The sequence below is a fragment of the Rhinoraja longicauda genome, chromosome 9 (genome assembly GCF_053455715.1).
Source record: "Rhinoraja longicauda isolate Sanriku21f chromosome 9, sRhiLon1.1, whole genome shotgun sequence".
Classification (NCBI taxonomy): Eukaryota; Metazoa; Chordata; class Chondrichthyes; order Rajiformes; family Arhynchobatidae; genus Rhinoraja; species Rhinoraja longicauda.
Genome location: NC_135961.1, coordinates 48,781,828 through 48,795,473, shown reverse-complemented (window position 1 = coordinate 48,795,473; position 13,646 = coordinate 48,781,828). Strand labels below are relative to the sequence as shown.

Sequence of the window (13,646 nt, the reverse complement as noted above, 5' to 3'; positions counted from 1 at the left end):
TTAAGGCTGACAAGAACCAGTTCCTGCTGGTTGACCTCTGACCTGGTGAACTGAGGGGGTTCTCAGATGAGGATAAAACAGGAGTTCCTGCCAAGTCACTTTGTCCTTGGCTATCATTGACACTGCCAAGGAAACAGTTAATAAAATAGTCTGAGGAGACGAAATGTGGAGCATTTTGGGTGGGAATAATGAAGCAGGTAGTGCTACTGCCACACAGCTCCGGAGACCCAGGTTCAGTCATGGCCTCCAGTACTGCTTGTGCAGAGTTTGCATGTTCTCCTTGTGACCACATGGGTTTCCCCCGGGTGCTCTGGTTTCCCAAAGATGCACGATAAGTTAATTGACCACCGCAAATTATAGCGGTGTAGGTTATAACAAAGAGATTCCAAGGAGAGTTGATGGGAAATGTGAGGGAAAATAGATTGCAATGGATCAGGGAAATAAGGAAAAGCAAAATGGGACTGCTGGGAATGTTCCCCTGGAATCTAGAATGGCAAAATGGCCTTCCTCTGTGCTACTGCAAGAATGATATGGATTGATGTGAAATCTTACCAAGTATGTCAATTGGCCTGGGGAAATGGTAAGAGCTGTCACTTTTGAGTCATAGTCATAGGGCTAAACCACATGGAAACAGGCTCTTTGGCCGACCTTGTCCATGCCAATCAAATTGGCATTCAGAGTTAGTCCCGCTTGCCTGCATTTGGCCATATTCCTCTAAACCATTCCTATTCACATATATAGAAACATAGAAACATAGAAAATAGGTGCAGGAGTAGGCCATTCGGCCCTTCGAGCCTGCATCGCCATTCAATATGATCATGGCTGATCATCCAGCTCAGTAACCTGTACCTGCCTTCTCTCCATACCCCCTGATCCCTTTAGCCATAAGGGCCACATCTAACTCCCTCTTAAATATAGTCAATGAACTGGCCTCAACTACCTTCTGTGGCAGAGAATTCCACTGTATGTGACATATGTCCAAATGTCTTTGAAAATTGCAATTGTATCTAATTCTATAGCTTCCTCTGGCTGCTCATCCCAGATACAGACTATGCCTGGAGTGAAAAGGTTGCCCCTGAGGTCCCTCTTAAATCTCTCACCTTAAGCCCATGCCCTCTCGTTTTGGAATCCCTCAAGTTTTGATTCAATCTAATGTAAATTCAATACATTGGTTAATAAATAATTTAAGGATAGGTGAAAGGACAAGAAGGTTGGACCATCGTTTGTGAGGTTCACCACTCTGATGGTGTTGAAGACTCATTGACAGGGACTGATTATCATGTTTAGTCACCACCCTCAAGTGGCAACCAAGATGGTAGGCACCAAGCTGGAAGCCTTTTTCAGATTAGTAATTCCATGCCGTTTGGAAGGACTACTTTCATGATGGAAGATACCATCCATACCATCCCGCTGCCATTCACTTGGGATTAAAGCCAACTCCAGAGATGCCTCAAGACAAGGAGCACTGGTCAGCTGGAAGAGCTGGCAGGATTTACCTGGCATAGCTAGTGAGTAGTCCACAGTCTCTGTGGCGGAGTCAAAGAGCTGGGCCTGTGATGCTTTCCGCAACTGATTAAGGAATCCTACCAGAGCGTTTAGATTCAGTTTCACGGCAGCGTCTTCAAATAATCTGTGGACGGAGAGAGTACAGGGAACCATTAACAGAGAAGAATATGTAAGAATACATTCTTACTGGTTCCACTCAGGTGAATTAACACCTCCCCTAATCAGATTGTTATTAAACCCTTCTTCATTTTGACTTCATCGTTAATTCTCTACAACTTTGATTTCACCGATATATAATGGCATTATACTTTTATTCTCTGGCTCCTAATGTGGCAATCCCATTAGACCTATCCCTCCAGAACCCGACCCCAGCCAACCCGAGCCCCAGACTAGTATTCTCCCCGGATCTGGCCCTACCCGGGAAAATGCAAATGATGTGCTACGCTGCACAGATGTAGCTCCTGACCTAGAACAAGGCACACAGGAAGTAAATCATTCCGACCTGGAAGTAGTACCAAACTGGGCTACCACAGCATAAGCTGATCCAACCAAAACCCATCATGTCCAGTCGACTCCCATCTAGATTGACTGTACACCAAGGCTTTGCATCCCACTCTATCCCTTGTAAGCCTTGCCCATATACATTACCCACTCCCCTTTGCCGAACCAGTGGCATCACAGCTTCCAACAAACTGGGCTCCATTAATTTCCTTCTCCAGCTCTCTCTCACCATCATTGAGATGCACTTACAAACTCTCCAATTGAAAATATCCAAACGTCTCCTTCCTAAACACTGTGAAGCACTCGTGACGTAAATTTTAGTCCACAGCAAAAGGCGAAAGCCTTTGTCGAATAAATAATAAAAGCATACCAGGATTACCCATCCAACAAATGCTTAATTATACTTGATATTCCAGAACTACTTTTTAACATCTTTCCTTTCAATGTTACACACATTACAATGCATTTACTGTACATAAACAGGCCATTTGGCCCAACAGGAGCATGCTAGTAATCTACTTCACAGGAGGTACTGTATTTCGTCTAATCTGGTTGACATTTTCTTCAATGTAATTTACTTTCATATGTTCACCAAGCTTCCTTTCTTTCATTACTGGTGCTTTTTGTCTCCTTGCAGGAGCTATGCTCTAATTATTTTCTAGGTATAACCTGAACCTCCCCCTTTGGGTTTATTGATGACCATGATATATTTCTGTCTTACCTGAATTTAGTAACATTTTAGAATTCCCCATTGATTCCTGATAATTCCCAAGCATTGTCCCCTTGGAGTATTTGGATGGCACTGAGAAGCTCAAGGCCATGCATCAAGGGTAGATAAAGGCTGTACGCAAGTGGTGGAAGTAGCCCCACACTAAGTGCCCCCCATGCCACCACACTAAGTGCCCACCCATCCCATGAGGGCACCTCCTGCCCCATTAGTGGAAGTATCTGTGGTTCCCACACTGATCTCAATGACCTCAGTGAACCTGAGGGGAAGCAAGTCATTCCTGACCCAAATGGCCTTCCATATCCTGCTGCACTTCCTTGTATGGCAGAGAGGGCAATGAACTATCTCTGCCTGATTGATGAAGCCAACACACTTTGGTTGCTTGAAGATAGACACAAAAAGCTGGAGTAACTCAATGGGACAGGCAGCATCTCTGAAGAGAAGGAATGGGTGACGTTTCGGGTCGAGACCCATTCCTTCTCTCCAGAGATGCTGCCTGTCCCACTGAGCTACTCCAGCTTTTTGTGTCTATCTTCGGTTTAAACCAGCATCTGCAGTTCCTTCCCACAGACTTTGGCTGCTCGCTTACTTGTCGGCCATTGTGGAGAGTGTGCAGACGGCCCTGGCTGCATTGCTGCCCATCAGCACTCCTCCTCCTCGGCAGTCATATGCCTTCCCCTTGTAGTTCTCCTTGATCAGCTCCTGGATGGTGAGCGACTGAATGACAGGGTTGCCGATGTTAGTGTCCAGCTCAGGACTCTGGTCCCTGTTCGAGTGGTGAGCCGTGTCTGATGACGAGACAGAGCCACAGGCCTGTTGACTTTGTGTGATGGTAATAGGCGGTTGGGACCCTCCATCGCTGAAGTGACTGTGCTCCAACGTACTGACGTACTCACACACCCTGAGGAGATAGAGAGGACCCATTACAGCCTGCCCTGCCTCACTCGATCACACCTTTACGTTGCTTCTTTTGAGATACGGTGCAGAAACAGGTCCTTTGGCCCACCCAGTCCGCACCCAACCACCCGATCACCCTGTACACTAACCTACATACACTGGGGACAATTTTACAACTTACCGAAGCTGATTAACCTACAGACCTGTACATCTTTAGTGTGGGAGGAAATCAGAGCACCCAACGATAACTCATGTGGTCACAGGGAGAACGTGCAAACTCCGTACAAACAACACCCATAGTTAGGATCAAACCTGGGTCTCTGCCGCTGTAGGGTGGCAACTCTACCATTGGGTCACCGTGCCACCCAAATTCATACTATTTTCTATTTTACTCAATACCACTACTGTTGTGTTTTTGCAAATATGTATTACATCATTCAAAGGAGGTATTTAGAGACACAAGACTGGGCAGATGCTGAAATCTGGAACAAAAAACTACTGCAGAAAATCAGCAGGCAGGGCAGCATCTACGAAGAGAACAGAAAGCCTTTGATACATTGGCCTTCATCATTCAGGGTATTGAGTATAGAAGTTGGAATGTTATGTACAATTGTACAACACGTTGGTGAGGCAACATTTGCCTTATTGTGTTTTGGTCACCCTGCTAAAGGTGATTATCTCTGGAGCAAAGCGATCGGTAACTTTTCGGATCGCGACCCTTGTTCAATCTGAAGACGAGACCTGACCCGAAACGTCACCTATCCAATTTCTCCAGAGATGCTACCAGACCCTTTGTGTTACACCAGCATTTTATGTCTATCTTTGATATAAACCAGCATTTTGTTATTAAGTGTAACCTATATATGTGCTAGACTCAGTGTAAACAGAAAAAACCATTGTCATTCTTTTTTTTATATCTGTAGGTATTGTATGATTTTGTGAACGTGATTGCAGTGTTTGCTGGTGAGGTCCCATCTCCTAGATCAACCCACCCTGGCTCCACAGTCACCTCCCATCATATTTGTGCAGGTAAGGACATCAGCAAGGCACAGTGGTGCAGCTGGTAGAGCCGCTGCGTCACATCTTGCAACCCAGGTTCGACCCTGATCTCTGATGCTCTCTGTGTGGAGTTTGCACACTCTCCCTGTGACTGTGCGGGTTTCGTCTGGATGCTTTGGTTTCCGAGCACTTCACAAAGATGTGTAGGTTGGTAGGTTAATTGGCCTCTATAAAAAGTCTCTAGCATGTGGGTGAGTGGTAGAATCTGTCGGGAGTTAACGGGAATATGGGGAGAATAACATGGGATTAGCATGAGGGCTTGATGGTCAGCAAAGACTCGGTGGGCCAAAGGGCCAAATTCCGAGTCGTGTAATTCAATGTTATATGACTATAACTAATATTACTGTGAAAGGCAGAAATAAGATTTTTTTCTATTGCCTTCCACACGGTGTTATTCTAGAGAGCAGAGTGATGCACCTACTGTTGCTAATGATGTAGTAAGACAAAGGGGTCTTTCACCCCATTGAGCCCATGTGAAACTGTGAAACAAGCTCCCTAGTTGGAGCTAACTCAAATTTACGCACCTTGTTGCCTACTTGTTGGACCTGGTGCTAACTACTTATAATTCATGCACTAGAGCACCTAGATCCTTCCAAACGTCACTCATTTTCCGCAGGGCTCGGTGCTGATTAATGATTTGGATGAGGGGATTGAAGTCTTTGCGGCCAAGTTTGTAGATGATATGAAAATAGGTGGAGGGGCAGGTAGTGTAGAGAAAGCAGGTTCTCTGCAGAAGGATGTGGGTAGATTGGGAGAATGGGCAGAGAAGTGACAGATGGAATATGCATTTTGGTAGTAGGAATAAAGGCATAGATTATTTTCTAAATGGGGTGAGAATCCAGAAATCGGAGGTGCAAAGGGACTTGAGAGTGCTGGTGCAGGATTCCCAAGAGGTTCCTCTGCAAGTCGAATAGGTAGTAAAGAAAGCAAATGCAATGCTAGCATTTATTTCAAGAGGGCTTGTATAGAAAAACAGGGCTTGAGTTTCAAAAACCACGTTGACTAAGTTTGACTTCATCCTTCCAATTGGTGTCGAGTGAACAGGGAAGGGGTCTGTGAAGGACAGAGGAATAGAAATCCCCAAAGTATTCTGCTTCCCAAAGTCTGTCTGTCGCCATCCCTTTCTCTTCATGCCTTAAGTTTTGGAGACAGGACAACCTGCCAGAGCATGCTGTCCCAGTAAGAGGGGTGTGGGAGCACGCTCTGTGTGTGATTGCATCCCTGACCTACCTGAAGACGTGCTGCCAGCAGTCTGCGTTGTGGCTGCCCATCTCCAGCCCCACGCTGAGGATCGCATCCATGCACAGCACATGCGCTGTGTGTAGCTGAACACCCTGGGGCCGCCCGATCTGCTCGAGCTTCTGCTCTACTCTTTGCTTCACTGCGGAGAGACATAACATCACACAGGGAGGACCCGACGGGGGGGGGGGGGGGGGTGCCGAGAACGAAGGGGGATCCGTCGGGGAGAGGAGACTGCCACATGCGGAGGCAGGCAGCAGGTATAGCTGTTCAGTGAACTTTGGAAATTTTGTCGGGGCCAAAACATGGTGACACCTGTGTACTGCCTAGGCAAGATCTGCTGTGTGATTTTACTGGGATGTGTGCAAAACAAAGCATTTAATGACAATAAAGTATCATTGAATCGATTAATTATTGAATCATTAGAATACACAAGTCCCTCTTTTTAAAAATTTATTTATTTTATTTTTAAACTCCCTCTGGAAGTTATCAACAGCCCCTACTCCTTGGACGCCCAGTAAGAATCCGCATGGGTTCTCAGTGCAGAGTCAGCAAGTGTGAGCTTATCCACCTTGATCTTTATAAGTACTTTCCAAATATAAAAAGTTTGATATAATGGAAATCCCTCTTGATAGAGCTTTAATAAATCTTGAGCAGGCTAGGTCTTTACAGTATTCCTTTAAGCATAGGAGACTGAGGGGCGATGTAATAGTGTATAACATCATGAGGGGCATAGAAAGGGCGAATACACACAGTCTTTTTTACCAGTGTTGAGGAATCAAGAATAAGAAGTCATAGGTTTAAGCTCTGAGGGGGAAAAAATAATAGGAAACAGAGGCTCAAATCTTTTGGCACAGAAGGTGTTATGTATATGGAACAAACTGCCAGGAGAAATAGTTGAGGCACGTACAGTAACAACATTTAAAAGACACTTGGGCAGGTCCATGGACAGGTAAGACTACGAGGGATAGGGGTCAAACGTAGGCAAATAAGACAGCGTAGATGGGCATCTTGGTTGTCATGGAGAATGGCCTGTTTCCATGCTGTGTGACTATATAACTCTAAGTCACGACATGACCAAAAACAGAAAACAAATAAAAGATCTAATGAAACAGTTGCATATTGGGAGGACTGGAGTACAGGTGAGTAGTAATTATGCTGCTGTTATGCCACTGTTCAAGCTCTGGTTGTATCACACTGAAGAATAGTGAACGGGGATCTTATAGAAACATATTTAAAATCTTTAAGGGATTGTACAGACTAGATGCTCCCGATGTTGGGGAGTCCAGAACCAGGGGTCACAGTTTAAGAATAAGGACTGAGGATTGAGGTGAGGAAAGACTTTTTCAGCATGAGAGTTGTGAATCTGGAATTCTTTGCCACAGAAGGCAGTGGAGGCCAATTCACTGGATGTATTCAAGAGAGAGTTAGATAGATGTATCTATTAGGCCTAACGGAATCAAGGGATATGGGATGAAAGCAGGAACAGGGTACTGATTCTGGATGATCAGCCAAAATCATTTTTCACACAGAGAGTGGTGAATCTGTGGAATTCTCTGCCACAGAAGGTAGTTGAGGCCAGTTCATTGGCTATATTTAAGAGGGAGTTAGATGTGGCCCTTGTGGCTAAAGGGATCAGGGGGTATGGAGAGAAGGCAGGTACGGGATACTGAGTTGGATGATCAGCCATGATCATATTGAATGGCGGTGCAGGCTCGAAGGGCCGAATGGCCTACTCCTGCACCTATTTTCTATGTTTCTATGTTTCTATGAATGGTGGTGCTGGCTCGAAGGGCTGAATAGCCTACTCCTGCACCTATTTTCTATATTTCTACGAGATGTCTGGACTCTCTCCTGCCAGCTTTAAGAGGGAGTACAGTGTGTACTTACCGAAATGTTAGAGAGTTAAATTAGATGGAAAGATTCTAGAAACTAGTAAAGAAATCTTTCACATTACGGAGCGACACAATCAGCAATTATTGAGGGGAACCAGCAGCACAGAAGGGCCGGAACCATTTCCATTGGGTGGAGAGCCAGCAACCTGAGACAGTCTAGATGTCAAAGCCAAGCCTTTCACGAGTGCAGTCAGGAACACCTCGACATGCAGAGGATAGTAAAAGGTTCATGAGCGGAGGAGGTTGACGGCAGGTCCCTTGTTAATTTGAAACATGAATTGAAGTATTTTCGTTAGCAAAGGAGTTAACGGATTTGGAAAAAATATGGAGTAGGTCACGTCTGGCCAAACCTCAGTGAAAGGCAGAACAGGCTCGAGAGGCTATTTGGGCAACTCACTACAACCCCTACATTACGACCAGGCAGAGGTTCTCAGTACCTTGAGCTATCGGGTCAGTGATCTCAGGTGTTTCCTTCTCCTCCTCATCCTGAACGCACGATGCCGCTGACATCTGCGCAAGGGCGGACGCACAATTGGCAGCAACGCCTGCAAAAGAAAGCTGGTTAGTAATATAACCAACTAGTGTAAAGCTAGTAACATAACGCAACAAGAGAGAGCCCCAGGGATTATTTATTTTGAGTCTACATGTGTGAGTGAGGATGCGAGTGTGGGACTGTGTATATGCCGGGAAGTTTGTCTCCCTTCATGTTTATTGACTTGTTTCATTATTAAATTCGCAGCCCAAGCCTTTCTTTCACTCTCGACCAGGAAACAGGAATGAATTTGGTCCTGGAAATGCGCGGGACTGCTGAATGTCTTGGGTTCCTTGAGCTAATCAGCCTAGCATCCCTGATAAAGCATCCTGTGTGTGGAAGGAGGTTTCTGCATTTGAATCTCCCCTCCTGACTAGAATTGCTAGAGTGTGAACCTCTTGTTGCCCAATTTTACATCCCCTTGTCCCAATGTGTTGACTGTGACAACCCAAGTATTATTCTGGCTGGATTATTTAGGTAGTCCACTACCTATGTATTTGTATACACTGGAATTTAGAAGGATGAGAGGGGATCTTATCGAAACGTATAAGATTATTAAGGGGTTGGACATGTTAGAGGCAGGAAACATGTTCCCAATGTTGGGGGAGTCCAGAACCAGGGGCCACAGTTTAAGAATAAGGGGTAGGCCATTTAGAACAGAGATGAGGAAAAACTTTTTTAGTCAGAGAGTTGTGAATCTGTGGAATTCTCTGCCTCAGAGGGCAGTGGAGGCCAATTCTCTGAATACATTCAAGAGAGAGCTAGATAGAGCTCTTAAGGATAGCGGAGTCAGGGGGTATGGGGAGAAGGCAGGAACGGGGTACTGATTGAGAATGATCAGCCATGATCACATTGAATGGCGGTGCTGGCTCGAAGGGCCGAATGGCCTACTCCTGCACCTATTGTCTATTGTCTATTGTCTATGAGAACTCAAGTGTTGAACAGAGTGGCTTGATTATATATAGACTCATAGTCAAAATGGAAACAGGCCCTTCGTCTCACATTGTCCATGCCGACTAAGTTGGTATTCCAGGCTAGTCCCATTTGCCTGCGTTTGGCCCACATCCCTCGAAACCCTTCCTGTCCATATATTTGATGAAGAAACCACTGAGCTATCAGGTAGGTCACATCAGGGAGTGCTTGTGAAATAACAGTCTCCTCAGTAATATTGGATGTGTGATCATCTTCATCTGACCAGCTGTTACATGGAGGACACATGGTCAGTACTCATATGAGATTTATGATGGTGATTTTCCAAAGGCCCTCGTGACCATGGTATTTGCAGCTAAACCCATCATCTAACTAAGGTTACCAAATGTGGGCAGTGGTCATGGGGGCTGGTCATCTCTTGACCTCAGACCACCCAGCACCCACCCTCCAACAGCTGACCACCAAATGTGTGAAGCTTGTCAGCAGTCACACAACAATGATGTTGACACCACCCCCAATCCTCTACCTTGGAGATATCATTCTATCTAGTACATGGTATTATGCATCGGCTGCTGTCTAGAATTTGCTATCAGGTCTGATGGAGATAAGTAGGAAAACATTCTCTATGATTTCCATCAAGTGCTCCTTGTGTGACCAAAAAGGAGGTTAATTCTGAACAAGATGTGTAGGAAAATAACTGCAGAAGGGTCTCGACCCGAAACGTCACCCATTCCTTCTCTCCTGAGACGCTGCCTGACCCAATGAGTTACTCCAGCATTTTGTGTCTACCTTAATTCTGAACAATCTTGGCTCTGGCGTGGGTCACCAGGAAAAGAGCTTTTGGCTGCTGTTAGGTCCCCTCTTCCTGTGAGGTTGACCAAGGGCAGCATAAAGAACATCCTGGCAGGCTTCCAAACTTGAAACTCACTGCAGAACTGTATAGCTTGACTCCACACAGAATGACCCACTGATCCATTTGAAGAGCTTCTCAAAGTCACCGACTCTCAGTAATAATGGGTTGTGTGAATCATCTCGATCCAGCAAACTGTTACATGGTGAATACAATGAAACAAGCTGTTGGTCCTCCAAGTTATCCCCATCTGTAGTTTAGTTTAGTTTAGAGATAAAATGCAGAAACAGGCCCTCCGGCCCACCAAGTCCACGCCGACCAATGATCCCCGTACACTAACACTATCCTACACACAGTAGGGACAATTTCTTTAGTCAGAGGGTGATGAATTTGTTGAATTCTTTGCCACAGAAGGCGACGGAAGCCAAGTCAGTGGATATTTTTAAGGCAGAGATAAATAGATTCTTGATTAATACAGGTGTCAGAGGTTATGGGGAGAAGGCAGGAGAATGGGGTTAGGAGGGAGAGACAGATCAGCCACGATTGAATGGAGCAGACGATGGGCCGAATGGCCTAATTCTACTCCTATTCCTTATGACCTTGTGATTGTCAGAGAGACTTTGGTGTCCTTGTGCACACAGCTCTGACTATGAACATGTATGGAACACATTTTGCCCAGAGTAGGGGAATCGAGGACCAGAGAACATATGGTGAAGATAAGGAAAAGATTTAAAAGGAATCTGAGGGGGTAACGTTTTCACACAAGGTGGTGGGTGTATGGAACGTACAAAGACGTAGAGGTTTGTTGGTTAATTGGCTGGTAAAATTGTAAATTTTTCCTAGTGTGTGGGATAATGCTGGTGTATGGGGTGATGGTGGGTCGGCAAGGACTGGGTGGGCCGAAGGACCTGTTTACACACTGTAACTCTTTTAAAAAAGCCAGCACGTGAGGGTAGGAATAGTGGTTTGGATTCTGCCTACCCAGCGCACAGCTTAGACGAGCAGCTTTCCGCAGGCCATCTAGACTCATGCAAATGGTGTCTCGCTCCTTCTGGTTTTGCTCTTTGATTCCTTCCGTGCCCAAGATGAAGGCCAGCCCCTTGGAGCTCCCGGCTACCCGGCCCGTCAGCGGCGTGGAGAGAGTGTCAATCAGGTTCTTCCAGCACCCGATCAGGATGAAGCGGGCAAAACACGCACCTGGTGGAAGGAGACAAATGATGCAAGTCAACCCTGTCAGACCATTCGGGTTACAGCTCACCAAAGTCTGAGCGACATAGAAACATAGAAAATAGGTGCAGGAGTAGGCCATTCGGCCCTTCGAGCCTGCACCGCCATTCAATATGATCATGGCTGATCATCCAACTCAGTATCCCGTTCCTGCCTTCTCTCCATACCCCCCTGATCCCTTTAGCCACAAGGGCCACATCTAACTCCCTCTTAAATATAGCCAATGAACTGGCCTCAACTACCTTCTGTGGCAGAGAATTCCACAGACTCACCACTCTCTGTGTGAAGAAATGTTTTCTCATCTCGGTCCTAAAAGACTTCCCCCTCATCCTTAAGCTGTGACCCCTGGTTCTGGACTTCCCCAACATCGGGAACAATCTTCCCGCATCTAGCCTCTCCAACCCCTTAAGAATTTTATATGTTTCAATAAGATCCCCCCTCAGTCTTCTAAACTCCAGCGAGTACAAGCCTAGTCTGTCCAGTCTTTCTTCATATGAAACCTCGTAACAGCTACAGCAACCGTGTAATTCAACTCAAAGTCAAAATTCCTTTGCGGGTCAGGCAACATCTGTGGAGGCAGAGGGATGGTCAATGTTTCGGGACCTGATTCAGCATCTGTTCGCCTCGACTGAGATCTCCCAGCTGTTTGTTTATCTTTCATTCCAGGCACCTGGAGCATCTGCAGTCTCTTGGGTTTCCCTTATACATTTGAAACCTTCCATCTCTCTCCTTCCCTAAACCTTTACTTTCCCCGTTTTTTTCTCATTCATGAGACATGGCAACTGAAGGCAAGGCCAGCATTTATTGTCCAGCTCCAAATCCTCATGGCTTTGTGGATTCAGAGGTACCCTTTTGGCCTAGAGTCACATGTCCCTGAAAGACAACAGTGAACCACAATAGAATGAAACACCAATAATCTTGGTCACTGTTCCCTTTCATTCCAACACTTAATGAATTGAAAACAAAATAAAAGGAGGGCTATTGAAGGAACTCAGCGCGTCAGGCAGCATCTGCGGAGGGAAATGCACAGCAGAGGTTTTGGGTCAAGATCCTTCATCTCCCTGTTCATTGAACTCATGTCCCTGGCCGAGAGATTTGTAACATAATCACAAACCCAAAGGCAAAATGCTGTAAGTCTTGGAAATTAAAATAAAACCAAACATCCTCAGGCTTCGGCTGCTGAGGGGGAAACTGAGTTAATGTTTCAGATTGGCTATCTTTTAGCACACAAGACGTAAAAGAGCAGCAAGGTGGAGCAGCTGGTCGAGCTGCTGCCTCACAGCTCCAGCGACTCAGGTTCAATCCTGACCTCTAGTGCTGTTAGGCTGGTGCTCATTGACGAGAGCTCAGCATTCAATGCCATCATCCCCTTGAAATGTATCATCAAACTCGGACAAACCTGCAACGAGTAGTGATTCACACCAGGAAGCTCACTGGCCTGAAAGCAAACCTGGCAACACACTTGGCTGACAAGCCTTGAAGAAGTTAGTAGGCTCATAACTATTCATAACTAGGCCTTACCTGCAATTACTGAATCAGGAGTGTTCTTTTCCTGGGCCAGAGGAGATTGGCCTGAAGCACTGCTAACCATCTGTCCACCCACAGCACTACTTCCCAATCCATCCATATCTGTGAAAGAAACACAACCTAATTTCTATTGCACTTTTAATCTGGAATACACACCCATGGCAACGAGTTAGAAGCTGTGCAAGATTTACTGTGGATCTCAGAGTACACAGTTGATTTTATAGCTAAAGATTTTTACTCAGAAGACAAAGTGTATTTAAACAGGACAGTGAAACAAACAGTCTACAGAGTCTACTTAAAAAAGAGTCACCATGAAATACAGCAATCTGAAAATTTACAGCAGCATTTCATGATAAAGGCAGTGTGGTGACTCTAAGATACCCTGAGTTGTATAGGACCCTGGTAAGACCACATCTGGAGTATTGTGTACAGTTTTGGTCTCCTAATTTGAGGAAGGACATCCTTGTAATTGAGGCAGCGCAGCGTAGGTTCACGAGATTGATCCCTGGGATGGCGGGACTGTCATATGAGGAAAGATTGAAAAGACTAGGCTTGTATTCACTGGAGTTTAGAAGGAAGAGAGGGGATCTGAAAGAGACATATAAAATGATAAAAGGACTGGACAAGCTAGATGCAGGAAAAATGTTCCCTATATTGGGCGAGTCCAGAACCAGGGGTCACAGTCTTAGAATAAAGGGGAGGCCATTTAAAACTGAGGTGAGAAGGAACTTTTTCACCCAGAGAGTTGTGAATTTG

The 13,646-nt window shown here is 45.6% G+C and overlaps 1 protein-coding gene across 4 annotated transcripts in view; it reads right to left on the bottom strand.

The window, feature by feature from the left end:
• arfgef3 (ARFGEF family member 3) overlaps positions 1–13,646 on the bottom strand; it is an 89,829-nt gene that overhangs the window by 35,007 nt on the left and 41,176 nt on the right. For all 4 annotated transcript variants that reach the window (XM_078405436.1, XM_078405437.1, XM_078405439.1 and 1 more), the window contains 6 exons: positions 12,885–12,992; positions 11,118–11,333; positions 8,262–8,369; positions 5,921–6,071; positions 3,324–3,635; positions 1,497–1,630 (listed from right to left, as the gene is read on the bottom strand). In XM_078405436.1, coding sequence (XP_078261562.1) covers positions 1,497–1,630; positions 3,324–3,635; positions 5,921–6,071; positions 8,262–8,369; positions 11,118–11,333; positions 12,885–12,992 — 1,029 coding nt within the window. The remainder of the gene's footprint in view (positions 1–1,496; positions 1,631–3,323; positions 3,636–5,920; positions 6,072–8,261; positions 8,370–11,117; positions 11,334–12,884; positions 12,993–13,646) is intronic.